At 41.3% G+C, this 13,988-nt stretch overlaps 1 protein-coding gene across 2 annotated transcripts in view; it reads right to left on the bottom strand.

Moving 5' to 3' along the window:
- Positions 1-13,988, bottom strand: part of PLCL1 (phospholipase C like 1 (inactive)) — a 178,828-nt gene that overhangs the window by 20,981 nt on the left and 143,859 nt on the right. For both annotated transcript variants that reach the window (XM_030952894.1, XM_030952895.1), the window contains exons 4-5: positions 4,988-5,063; positions 1,794-1,903 (exon numbers count right to left, since the gene is read on the bottom strand). In XM_030952894.1, the coding sequence (XP_030808754.1) occupies positions 1,794-1,903; positions 4,988-5,063 (186 nt within the window). The remainder of the gene's footprint in view (positions 1-1,793; positions 1,904-4,987; positions 5,064-13,988) is intronic.

The following is a 13,988-nucleotide window of genomic DNA, read 5'->3' as shown; positions in this document are numbered from 1 at the left end:
AAAAGAAAAAAAAAAGATGACAGAACAATTACTGATGGTTTCATATCACACACCCAAGGCACAACTTCATTCCCAGTTTTCTAATGTCATCCCTGAATTGGACTTCAGTCAGAATGAAAAGATGTTTCATGTGCATTTCATAGACGGTTGTCACAAACTCTGTTAATATTTTATTGTGTGAGAAAGGTACAAAAGAAGTTGTGGCTTACAAATGAAACAAGTAAATTATTCCTTGACCTTAACTAGATTTTTTGAAACCTCTTTTAAGTAAGTTGACAATATGTGCTAGGCAGCAATTATTTTCCATGGAAACTGTTTCTTTGATACCCTACTTGTACATTCATTAATCATAGGTCACCCTCAGAGGTGCAAACTTCACACTTGACAAACATTTAAAAAATCAAAACATTTAGAATGACTCTGATCATTAGATATTTATTTACCTAACACAGTAAAAAGAATTCAGATTAATGTTCAGAACTGCCTAGTGTGCTTTGGGGGCAGGAGCAGGTGACAACTCTAGCTACTAACCTCAATTGCACTGTGTGGAATAGGTTATCTATTTAAGTCTGTAACTTTGAACTGGTTGACTTTTCTCTTCATGAGAGATCCCATTAACTGAGCTGACACTGACTCCATTCCTCACTTTTCCACTCTCTCATGGTGAATCAAGGTATGCAGGAAACCACAGGTGCTCCAGGTCTTCTCTAACCCTTCTTTACCACTAATGGCCTCTCCCACATACTTCTGCCCTTCAGCCTCTCTCTTCCCAATTCCTTTTTCCTTCTCCTGCTCAAGGCATGTTAAGGGCTCTTCCCAGCACACAATGGTGATGCATACCTGTCCTACTGCTGTTGCATGCTACATTTAGGGGTATATTTGATAAGGAACTTGGTGAAAATTCCCTTTCGTCAACTGGCTTGCTCTAGGATTTCAGCAAAGGGAAAGGCACTGGGAGGTCACAGGAAGATGCTGCCAGACAGGGCAGCCTGGGAGCTGGAGGAAAGGAGCAGCTGGGACAGAGTGAAGGAAGTGTGATCTATCAGAGCCAGGTGGGAAATGAGGCTGTGAAAGGTGTGAGTTGAATGCTAACACCTGAATGCTTGGCTCAGGCCCTCTCCTTGTTTTCTGTTGTGGCTCCACCAAATCCTCTCCTCTTTCCATCCCTGGCTGTCCCCAGCTGTTTTCACCCTGGCTCAGTCACACAGCTACCATGACCATTTGTGGCTGGCTGGTGCTAAGCCAGTGGCTAAAGCCCAGTGAGTAACAACTTCACCCCATGGTGTGTTCCTGAACAGCCACCATGAAGGGGTGGAAAATCCCCTTTGGGCTGTTTGGACAGCACTCCACTTTGGAAACATAATCCTGCAGGATCTACAATATGCCTCATGATTTTTCTTGACAGCCCCTCCTGCCCCCCTGTCCCTCCCAAAGAGATGCTCCAGTTCTCATTTTACAAAAGAAGTATTTGACACACAGTGACCTCAGACAGGTCACTTTGTGGGTGCATGGGGCAGAACAGACAACCAAACCTATGTACCTGATCATACAAACCATAAGCCATCTTTCCTCTTCTGTTCAAGGCTTAGATAAATTCCCTTCACAGTTTCCAAATCAGAAGTGTAATTGATATATTTGATAAATATCAATAAGTGGGGGTAATTGATACATCCCATTAGAAAAAGAACAATGTGTCTTCAGAGTTAGTAAGATGTACAAACAGAGGAGCTAAAAGAGCAAAGGTTTACTCATAAAGTTAATATGAGACAGGAGGTGGTACTTTCTGTGCTTACCTTCAGCACGGTGATATTCCATGCAAAACTCTCAATGGCTTTGCTTAATTTTCTTCCTTTCAAACCTTCTTTTGTCCCAAGGTTATGAAGCTCTTCATGGAATTCCATTCCTAAAAAACACAGATTGCCACATCACACTTAATGCACAATTGATTTTCCCATAAAAATGTTGAGTGAGCATTTTCAGTCTTGTAGCTGGGACATCCTACAACCTCCTTCTGTGCTTTCCCCCCTTCCTTTTCTTTTTATTACTCCATCCTGGGGGAACATTTTCCAGAATAAAGGGGCCATGTACAGTTTTGGGGCTGTGCTTCCACTTGGTTTGTGGCTCTCCTTGCCAGTGCTGGGGTTCCACACAGGCACTGGTCCCTGCACAGACCAGCACTTCTGCCTGCAGCCTGCACTGCTGTCAATACTGTGACAAAAGGCTTGTCACTCTCCTTGAGTTGATGACTTTGCACCTTGGAAGGCTGTCTGACACATGTGGAAGATACCTGTTCAGCACAGCAAATGCAGGCTCCAATGCACATCTCCTCATTAATCTTAATCAGTGATACAGAAAAGCCCTTGCACTCTACAATGATAAATTAGATCAGAAGCACATAACTCTAATCACAGGATTGTGACTCCTGCAGCATGGAGAACTGAGACTTCAACCACAACCCTGTTGCATTTCATTGCTAGTTTCTGTGCAAATATCTGCAGATCTGTTGCTGGATAGAAAAATTCAGCAAATCTGTGAGCAAATTAAAAATCTTAAGGTATCCATTAGCCCACCAATTCCACAAGATCTGCACAGTGTATGCAACCATTTCTCTGAGTCTGGTGTGGATTGAGAGACAAAATGGAAAAGAGCTGCTTGTGTTCCCTTAATTTGTACCTTACAAAGGCCAAACTGGCACTAAATAACTCCAAAGTATCTGAAGCCTAACCTGGCTGAACAAACCAAGCTCCATCTCCAGTTGTTTCATAGCTCTCCCTCCCTTAACACTTTAGGATAAATATCACTCATGAATGTGAGCTTCATTGAAATAACATCAAAGAAATGCCAATGGAGACAACATCCGTACAATGCAGATGCAGAGGCAGCTTGGCAGGTGGCAGAAGGAGAGTCCAAGGCAGGCTTGCACTCAGCACAGCTGGCCCAAAGCACTCCTGGAAGACTAACATTGGTTTTCCTTCCTATGCACCAACTCCAGGAGCCCAGTAACACTGAGGCTGTTCACCCTTACACAATGCAAGATTTCTCTATTGTTTATATTCCAAACCTTCACCAACTCACAGGCTTTCCTTGTCAAAGCTAATGGAGTTCCTGCAGTACAACCTTTGGAAAACTGTCTAAATAACTGCACCCCAATCAAGATTTCCTTGCAGGTGTGCTTCACAACAACTGACTTACAAATCATTCAATTAGTAAAAGAAAATCTTCAGATTACTTGCTTTGTCCTGGGAAAACATAAGAAGGCTAATGGATCTTAGATCTGCGTGGACAGCCCTGCCTTCATGCAGCATCCTTTTAGTTATTCTTCCCTCCGGACCCCACTTCTCCATCTGTAACTTGGATACAGCACTGCCCCAGAAAGAAGGAGCCACAAACATTTGTTAGGCTGCAGGTAGCAACACCAGCTAAAGCTTTCAGCAGAGCCAGTCCTCCAGGCTGCTGCTGACCACTGTGCATTGGCTGAGCCTGTACATTAAAAAAAAAACAACAATAAAAAACCAGGCACTCAAGAACCAGTCTGGGAGAGCCAGCAAGACCCTGAGGCACAGGGAACCCAGAGCAAAACAGGCTATGAAGCAGAGGTCTGATGGAACACATGTTCAAAGGAAGCAGCACTGGGGTGAGGTAAAGGACAATGTCACAGGCAATTATACCTCTGACACCTCTTAATTTGGAGTGCTTCATCTTGCCACATTTAAAGTGTTAGATAAAAATTTGCCTAGGTAACATTTGCAACAAACTAATTGGCAAATGAGCACAGGGAGGGATATCTCTTAGTCCTTTCCTCTCTAAATCCCGTGGTTTCAGAGAAGCACTTCTTATCTCTCCTGTTGCCTTCTCAATCAGAAATTTTAAGGCTAATAGAGCAAACAAAATAAAAATACAAGAAATGCAGCAGCAAGCTGAACACACTTCAATTTCTTTTTCCAGAGGGAAGGAAGGAGATGGGAACTGCATGAAACTCTGGAAATCAGTGTGGTGGCATGCTACTGCATGGTATTTTCCATACACATCTCCTGCTCACAAAGACTCCAGTGCCCAGGCAAATGTCATGGGTTCTTCTCTCTGCACAGATCAAGCTCAGCAGAAGGATGTTGCTGAGAGTCTGAATAGTTCAGTGCTAAGTATTGCTCTTAAATTTTACCTTCTAAAGACGCTCCTGGTGCTGCATTTCCTTGTTACTGTCCCTTTCCTTAACCCTCTGCACACGATGAAGGCTTGGGCAGAGGAATTTTATGCTGCTTATGCAGATCCACAGAACCCAAGGCATGTCCCAATGATGAGGCCCACGACCTCCAGCCAGACATGGCCACTTGCCTCTTGTCCCTTTGCTACCACAATGCCAGCATGGCTAAAGAGCAGAGACTGGGTTCCATCCTGCTCTTGCACCACATGAATTCAGTTAAATGCTACTGTTGAAACAGCTTCCAGTTTCTCCTAATTAAAAAGATGAATTAAAAATATTAACTACAAGACAGCAGTTTCATTCATTATTTACATTTAACAGAAGGAAAAGGCTGTAGCCTGCATAATTTGCCAAATTCAAAAATGCCTATCAGAAACAGTATTTATAATTGTTGTGGCCCTGTGGGTATAGAAACCTCTTGCCTGCTCTGTGTTCAAAGGGAAAACTGAGCTAGAGAATACACTCAGTAAAGCCACCATGCCTTCTCACCCCCCTCTTTTTAGTGCCTTTTTGGTTCATTTGACTAATTTAAATGCTGTCAGACAGCTCAGAGCTGTAGAGCAGATGGAGAAATAGCTTCTAAGGTGAAAGCTGAGTATTTTTATCTGATCCAACACCTGCATTGCTATTGGAAGATGAGCCTTCAGGAGAGTAGAGCATGCCAGAGAAAGATCAAAATGCTCACTTACATCCAGGTGAAAAATGCTATATTAGTCACAAACTAAGTAAATTATGGCACATTATTTCCCATCTTCCATCCAGAACTGCTCACTATAAATGGATTACCTGCTTTCTGGCACTGAACAATCTTGTCATGAGTGGTGTCAGCAGTCTCAATAAGAACCCTGCTCTCTTGAATCATCTGTCAAAAAAAAAAAAGGAAAAAATCAGCATTACCAGGGTTTCCTGCAACATCTAACACACAGAAAGTACAAAGGCTGAAACTGGAGAGGAGGTTTGCTCTGAGAGCAGTACGATAAATATTGGATCCTTCCTTCCTATGGGGGCCTCCCAGATCTGTATCAAGCTAAGTATCAATTGCTCTGAAAATGTTTTGCTCCAAAAGTTAATGGACAGCTGTTTTACATCCATGAGACACCACTGCACACAATATGAAGGAAACACAAGTGATTTCAGAAGAAAACAGATTTTGCAGACAAACTTCATTCTATGTTCAACTAAGCCCTTTCTAACTGGTGTTTTCTTAAAAGGGGAAGTAAGTGTAGTCCTCAATATAGGTGGTTATTAAAAATGTTACCACGTCATGAATAGAGCTGATTTCCAGAGGTATTTAAGCCTGTGCTGGATTTTATTCTATGCAACAGTTCAGACACCTATAGCAGCTCTTGAGTTTCTCCTCTGAGAAACCGAGATCCAAATCCTATCCTATCCTCAATATTTCTGTTGAAGTTTAACAGAAAAGACAACACAAAAAATCAAAACAAAACAAAAAAATCCATTTAACCCAAACAAACCAGAAGCAGCAGTTTCAACAAGCTTACTCAGAAGTTTCAAGAGACCTCCTACTTAGACATCTTCCTAAAATAGCTCATTAACAGCAAACAAATGAAGAGTCCGTTACCTACAAGCTTCCTGAGCCTCCCTACTTGCAAATACTATTCTCCTTTGATGGTAACAAGCCTCCAAAACCTCTCAGAAGCCCAGGCAGACAAGAATATTGTTCCATTGTTCTGTTTTGTGAAATTGCAAAAGGTGGTACATACATCTGTTACAGGAAGGCGAGGACATGCTGTTCAACTGTGCCTGAGAATAACCTCACTGTGCTGGGATGTCCACCACAAACCTCAATCAAACCCAAACAGCACGAGAGCAGTGCCAGTTAGAAAGGAAGCAAACTCAAGAGTGACTGCCTAAAGTTACACCCTGAAATTAGAAAATCACCGCCTGAAAGCTTTGCCAAAATGCAGCAACTGCTAAAAGCCTCCCTGCTTTCAAATACGCTAAATATGAAAAAGCAAGTAGTAGCTTTTGATGGTTTTAGTGGAAGACAGCATAACAGTAATAAATTAACACTTGCAAATTAGCACATCTTACTGTTTTAATTAGACACAAGGAATGAGAGACGCTTCCACTTGTCACACTCAAAGTTCCAAATTCTGGAGGAATTTAGATCCAAATTTTGCTTCTCATCTCATCTTTATTTCTAATTAAATGTACTAAGACTGCATTTAACAAAAATACCTATGCCTTTCCTTTGATATAAAAAACAACACATGGAAAACAAAATCCATTATCAGCTTCACAGGCAGAGTGAAAAAAGCCTGATATACCTACAGAGTGCAAAATTGTTTTTTAACAGAACATGCTCAGTGGATATGCCTGAGATTTAAATTACTTTCAGTAGTGTCCTTTGCCTTTCATTCTTATTACTTACTTGTTCATGCATTACATTGATTTTTTTGCTCTTTGATATTTTCCCTTGTCATCTAGAAAGAAATGACAATTTCTACCCACTCTCTGGCTTTTCTGTATCACAGCACATTATCCTTTTGTGCTGAAGGAGCCATTCAGCTGACAACTACAAATCCCAAAGGTTGAGCAGTGAGCACAGTACGAGTCCCAAAAATCCTGCAAGTCACTGGAGAGGCAGCCAGAGGCCAAAAGTGCACCTCTTGCACGCACAGAGCTGAGGTCTGTGAGGCAGTGCCTGCACTGCCCAGTCCAGCCAGGAGATCCCAGCATCTCCATGGCTCCTGCACCCCATGTAGCGATCACCCTAGACTTGGGTCCCCACTGGCTCTGTGCCTGCACTTCCTACCCAGCAGCAAGGTTTGCCCCGTGAGGTCAGCTGCAGCCAGGCTGGTACAGGACATCCCATGTGTCAGACTCTCCTGTGCTCACATCCCTTGTGACTTCTGAGGTTTTTATATACACACATGCATACATACACATATACACATATATATACACACACAGAGCCACAGGAAATTATCCCACCACGCACATAAAAAGCAGGTTTGAGAATGATGCAACTACTGGGCCTACTCCCAGGCATTTCTGGTATGCCTGTTCAAGGATTCTCAGACATGAAGGTATTATATTCATTTTTTAAGAGCCAAGTAGCACTAGGATGTCAATTTTCCCTTAGTGCAGAGTAGGTAGAGCAATCCTCCACTCCTTTGATGCTAACATCAAAGTCTCACTACTTTCAGCTCAGCAAGAACAAAAAATTAAAAACAGATCACGTAGCAGAATTTAACCTGTTCGCATCTTCCTATCTGCAGTAACCTTGACAAAAATAAGCAGCTTTTGTCCCATGACAAATCCTGAAGTGGTTTCAGAGTTCCTCAGCTCAGTAACTAGGGTTAAAGGGCAAACTCAGTTCATCACCTGGCATCCTCCCTCACACATTCTTTAGGAAATAATGCACTAGGTAGAAATAATAGGACCCAAAAGTCAGTTATGAGGTAAGATTTTGGCTGGCCTACAGCACCTTTACCACCTCTGAAAACACAGTGTGCAGGATCCTGTATTCCTACATGACAGGCCAGACTCTGCCCCACCAAGAGCTGCATGTGCAGTTTCAGAGGGCACGAGATCCTGCTTCCTAACGCTGCTGTAAAATATGGCAACAACAGAACAGGGCAAGGACACAGCCTGGCTGTTCACTTGTTAGAACAGACTGATTCAAACAGACAAGAGTGTAACAGGCAAGTAACTGCTATCCAAGAATAAAGTTACAGCATAGGGTCATGACATCTAGATACACTTTTTTGTCACTAGTTTTGAAATGAGTCCATGATTTCCCAGTTTGAATCATTCCCTGCTTTTTCAGCTGCCATCACATCTGAAACCCTGCTCAAGGATGTCACCTACTTCTTCTAGAAGTGACAAGAACCAGAAGCCCTAATAACACAACATGGAAGGCCCTGAGACTTTTTCCTGGGAAGGTGATGCCATAAATCACAGGACAGCCTGAGATTTTCAAGCCCACTTTTGCCAGTAATATAGCTAAACCCACCAAGCTATCTCAAAAGTGAAGAGTGAGCTTTCTGATGTTTGCAGCATGAATTTCCATGCATCTTTGCTCTGCTCAGATGTGCACTGAGCAGCCCTCCAGGCAGCTGTGCAGTCCCAGCCATCTGGCTGGAGCCCATCAGGACACTGTTTAATGTCAACTCCCAAACGGCAGCTCGCTTCCATGAGTGACTCCCACAGAGCAAGAGATGTCCCACTCCCTCAGGACTCCTGTGTTCCACCAGAGTGTGTTAACTCCTGAATGCTGAGCTTCAAGGGATCACCATCCAAGTGACATTGACTGAAAAGAAACCTTTAGAGGATGGATGTTGGTATCTGGGTCCACTCGGAGGCAGGAAATTTTTACCAGCTGCTGAAGCTGGCAGGATTTCTTGGGATAACTTGCATTTTCCATGTCAGAAAGTAGTGATAAACTTTACTGATCGATGTGTTTAACATAACTGGAGTGTTGAGGGGAAAATTGGACAAAAACAAGAATGAAAGCACAAAAGCCTGATTCTGGTATAGAGAAGAAGTATAAACTTGATTCATCTCAATCCACCTGAAGCTCTCTGTAACAATCACGGTGGATTCTCAAACAAAGCATAGGAAGCAGGAGCTGGCACAAACCCAGGTGTTCTCTCCTTATCCAGTATATGAGACCCAGGAAGTGAAACAGACCAAGGGTTGAAAATATAACTGACCTGTCTCACTTTACTGTCTAATAATAGCATGGAATACCAAATTTTAAATCACAGTGCTTCACACAAAGAACAATGCTTTACTTTGTCACTTCTGTTAAACTAAATAAATTTTAAGTGAAATTTGAAATATCTTAATACTGAGGGCATCATATTACTCACATGAAATTAACAGGGTTATTTATTGCCTGTACTAAGGGCAGTTTAATCACAGGATCAGTACAAACTGAACAAAAGAATGTTCTTTTTACTTTAATGAGCTCTTGTGCTAAAGAGCAATTTCTTCTTTTCATTGTGAATTATTCTATAAATTGAAAAGGAGGGAGGAAATTAACACAGCAGTCTCACCAAAAGAAGACAAAAAAAGAGAGGAAAAGCTCCTGGCGGCAAATTAAAGTACTGCTCCTGCTGGAAAGATAAATGAGAAAAAATGGACAGTTCAAGGAAACCTCCCATAAATATTCCAATGTTTAAAACAGAATTGACTGAACATCAGACTAAAAGGAAGCTTTCTGTTAGGTGTCTCCTCATGGCCATTGTCCCAATTTTCTATGCCTTTCATTGGTAATGAAGAGTTTTGCCTGGTTACAAAAACAAAACAAAAAAACAAAACAAAACACAAAAAACCCTCAAAAACAAACCAAACCCACCATCAATCAAAAATAAAAGAGGTTACAAAAACACAATCAATTCAAAAAACAGCTGAAGAGAAAACTGAGCTCGTGAAAATTTGAAGAGAATTCCCTTTAGCATTGAGTATTTCCTGTACACATCCTGGACAAGAAACAACCAGGCCACCAACTGTGTGTCAGGAGGTTTTGCAAGAAACGAAAGATGGGCATGCAGTGCCAGGACATGGGAAAGAATGCTGCTGGCCACCATTCTGTCCCTCACCTTGTCTCTGTCCCAGTATAGTTCAAGCCAGATTTCAGTATCTGAGTCTCTTCCTGCAGCAGCCCAGCATGAGAAACAGCTATCAAGGATGGCTACGTGAGCTGGAACCATCTGAAATACCTTATTGACACAAACTGGAGAAGAAACTGCATAAAAATCACCTTAAATTTCAACTTCATGTTTTCAGTTAGAAATATTTCTGGGAAAATATGGAATCACTGTTGCAGGATATGATCTGTGCATGAAGACCAATCCTCTACAGAACAGCAGGAGCAGTGGAGGAAAAGAGAGAGATCAGTTTTCAATATGCTTATGCTAAAACACTGTAACTGAAGTACCCAACTGGAACTTCCTTCTCTAAAGGAAGTTCTGATTTGACTCTTTTCTGGTTCTGTTTTAGAAGTGACTAATGGACATGGGCAATCAGAGCAAGAAACTTTGAGAGCAGTGGGTGAGAGAACTGTAGGAAGCACAGAAAGGAACAGGACTTTCCTTAATAAGAAGTGGAAAAAGAAACTAACTTTCCCAGTCTATGTCCAATTTTGGCTGGAAAATTCTTTAAAACAAATACAAATTCAAGACAATGTCCATGTGCTGGGCCGTGTTTGACGTCAGTGAATTATGACACATCTTTGGCAGTGGATGCTCTGCTCTGCAATATCCCTTGTCTTCAGCTGCTTAGAGAATTGTGAAAAATGCTCCTCTGGGGATGACTCTATCCCAGCTGAGGTATGAATTTCAGTGAAAAAGCTCACAAAAATCTACTTAGTCATTTTGCATTTTCATAATAACTGGGAAAAAGGGTTTTCTTCTTGGGAATGTAGTCATGCCTGCATCAAGACAAGCCCAAAAAGACTGAATATGAAAGAACAGCAGACAAAGAGCAGTTCACCTCACATACACTTCAGCAGACCTCTGCTAGCATGCATGGACCTACACCCATGTCAACAAAACCACTGCCATTAAAATACCTCTTCTTATTTCCCAGCAACCTCACAGAGGCTTCCTGTCCTCTCAGAAATCCCCAATCCATCTCCATGTTGGCCAGGATGTTCTTAACTACCCTGCATCTCTTAGTACCTGCAGCCACCCTGTCCTTCCATGACTGTCTGCTTCAACAGAGCAAGATAAGGCTTGGATACAGAGAAAAACATGAATGTCAATGTTGAGTTTATATAACAAATAGCTTCATTGTTCAATTTTTTTTACACTTCTTGTTATTTACAATTTGAAAACACATAAAGATAACTTGGATGTCTCATTTTTCTTAGAAAAATTTCTATATGCATATGACCCAGAAGATTGGGTAAAACCAAGAACATGTATTATCACTAGTTTATTGCTTTTGATTTTCAAATTATTCAATCATTTGATCTTGGAGGAAAATAATGCTTAGCCAAAAACTGAAATGCAAAGTGCACAAGTGTCCCTGAGTTCATGCATGCTTGCATCAGCACATGAATATATCGTGCAGACACAGTAACCACAATCTGTTTCCAAACAATTCTCAACCAAAAAAAATCCCAACTTCACAGGATAACTGTTTGCAATGAATAATTCAACCATCTGTCAGGTCCAGCTGGGCCCAATCCCTTCTCTCCACATGGAGTAACTCCTTTTTAGGTGTGATCAAAGAACACCAGCATTAATTTGACATGTTGTGAGGCACACTGCCCATGCTGCCCACCTGAACAACCACCAAGGGGGCAGCACACAGGTAGAGAGGCAGAGTGAGAGCCCTTCCTCATGGGAAAGGAAAGCTCTGAAGAACAACTCTAAAAGTGCAGGGTAACTATCCTAGGATGTGTGTGTGGGAAGCAATGACAGCATGACCAGAATCCATTCAGCACGCTCTATGTATGGAATCAACTAAAGCTGTAAACTGAAATTAGCCATTCTACACTGTATTTCTGATCATTGACACACTTTTCAAAATGGCTGTGTATTGTCAACAGTCCACCTTATTTTCTTGATTTTGGCAAATCCTATTCCCTCCTCTCCTCTGCAGAAACTCCAATACAACCCAGTATTATCAATGAAGCCTCTTCCTACATGAGACATGGCCAACAGCACAGCTCCACTAAAGCACTGCAACGCCTCCATAAAATGAGGGAAACACAGTCCTGAAAAACTGTTCCGGTTCCTTAAACAAAGCACATTAAATTTTATTCTAATAAAGTCTCTCTCAAAAGGAAATATTTAATGCAGAGCACAATGGTAAAATTAATTGCTCAGGAAAAAACAAACAAACTGCACAAATGGGTCTTTGTCTATCTCACAGCTGACAAAGGCTGAGCAGGAGGGAACAGACAGTTAATTGTTTTCCAGATCATTGTGGCAGGTTTCTCAGCACTTGCACCTCCATTTCCCTGGACCTTCAGCCCTGTTCATGCCCCATTAATACACAGGCAGAGTCTATACTTTCCATGGTAAAATAAAAAGGTATATTCAGTTGGCAATTTTCTGTAAGGGAGAAAAATTCTGACACATTAGGGCTGTTTTTATCAGAAATTATTTTCAAAGCAGGCTTTTCAAAGAATGTGGCACATCTAGTGTTTTCAGAGCAGCAGCACTCAAGCTGCTGCTTGCCCAGCACTCGAGCTCCCTGCGCTGTGGGGCCCAGTGAGTGGGGCAGACCTGCAGTCACACTATGAGATTTAGGGTCAAACTTTTTTCCATTTGACTGTAAAAGGAATTAAGAAGTATAGCCTGTTCATACAAAAGACAAGCCAATATAAACAGATTTTATTTTGTGCATTTAAAAATGCTCTTAGGCCTTTTCATTTGAAAAGCGCTTTGAAGTGAAGAGACATGCAGCAAGCACTTGTGGATCCAGTTCCTTGAAGTCATATTTATCAACAGTATAAAAGGCTGGACTGTAGCATATCTTGAATTAAAATCAATAAATAAGCTGAAATATTTTATATTGCTTTCCACCAACATCTCCTTGTGTTCTCATTTGCACAAAAAATATTAAAAATAAATACACACTGGATTATATGAAGTTATTATGCAGCAAGGAGAAGCCCCTTGTCAACATTGAAAATGCAAACCCCTTCCCAGACTGTGATTTCAAATATCAAGATTGATAGAGACAGTTCATTTATTCAAACACAGAAAAGCCTAAATAGATTCCAATATTCTGCTGCTGGCATTGTCTCAAAAGGCAAACATCCAAAATGTAGCAAAACCACTTATTAAATCCAGCTTTCTTTTTCAGAACTGAATAGTTTTAAAAAAGAGGCAGTCACAGCCAAAGTGGGTAAAAAAAAAAAGTATCATGTTCTCCTTAACAGAATTATATCTCAAATCAATCCTTGCATAGGCAAGGCATAACTCCCTTCCTCTCTCTCTGATTTGGAACTGTTTGCATGCTCTCTTGACATTCAAATAACATTTTCTCCCATCGGAGACAAATGTGAGAACAACCATTATTTAAAACAGTTATACAAGTGTTTCTGTCTACATCCAAAAGAGGCCTTTCACCTATTTAAACTGAAAAACTGTTTCCAAAGTACAAGGAGGCCTTGAAAAGTCCCATGTGTACTCTTCACTATATAATTACAAAGATAAGAGATGACACGTTCATTTTGGTAAAACTCCATTAAGCAGGCCTCCAAAGACAGAAAAATCTCTTATTTATGTGGTATTTGCTCTGTCACAAAGACATGAGACCATGTAGCAAATCTACCCCAGAAAGATTCCATCTAAAATAAGGCAATCAAGTGGATTTGCAAATCCTTGTTCTGGTATTGTTACAGCTGGCATTTTATTACCATAACTTAATCACTTCCAAGTACTAGAAACTATTCTGGAAGGAACCCAGGGGTTATTTATGAGTACTTTTAGTATTTCTGTTTTAATCAACATCAGTGTCTTCTCTCATCCCACAGGCAGATTTTCCCTTGAAAAGTGTATTATAAAGGCAAAAAAAGGAGGAAGGAGGTGGGAAGGAGGTGGGCATTTGGCACATTGAATATTTGGTCAAAGTTGTGACCACTCTTTGCAACCCATCAGGGTCTCTAGAGCAATTCGATACTCCCAGCATTATTCACCATTTTATTTCTTATGAACACAAACTGCAGAAAAAACTGCTGTCCTCTGAACATGAGTTGTGATTCAGCCTGGCTGCCATAGTGCACTATTTCAGTCAGGCCTGGCAGAACAGTGCCTCTTGCTATCGGCTGCTGCACACTGCCAAAAAGGTTGGGCAG

This window comes from Camarhynchus parvulus, chromosome 7 (assembly GCF_901933205.1).
Source record: "Camarhynchus parvulus chromosome 7, STF_HiC, whole genome shotgun sequence".
In the NCBI taxonomy this organism is placed as follows: Eukaryota; Metazoa; Chordata; class Aves; order Passeriformes; family Thraupidae; genus Camarhynchus; species Camarhynchus parvulus.
The sequence above is the reverse complement of the archived record's forward strand: the minus strand, read 5'-3'. Positions and strand labels throughout refer to the sequence as shown.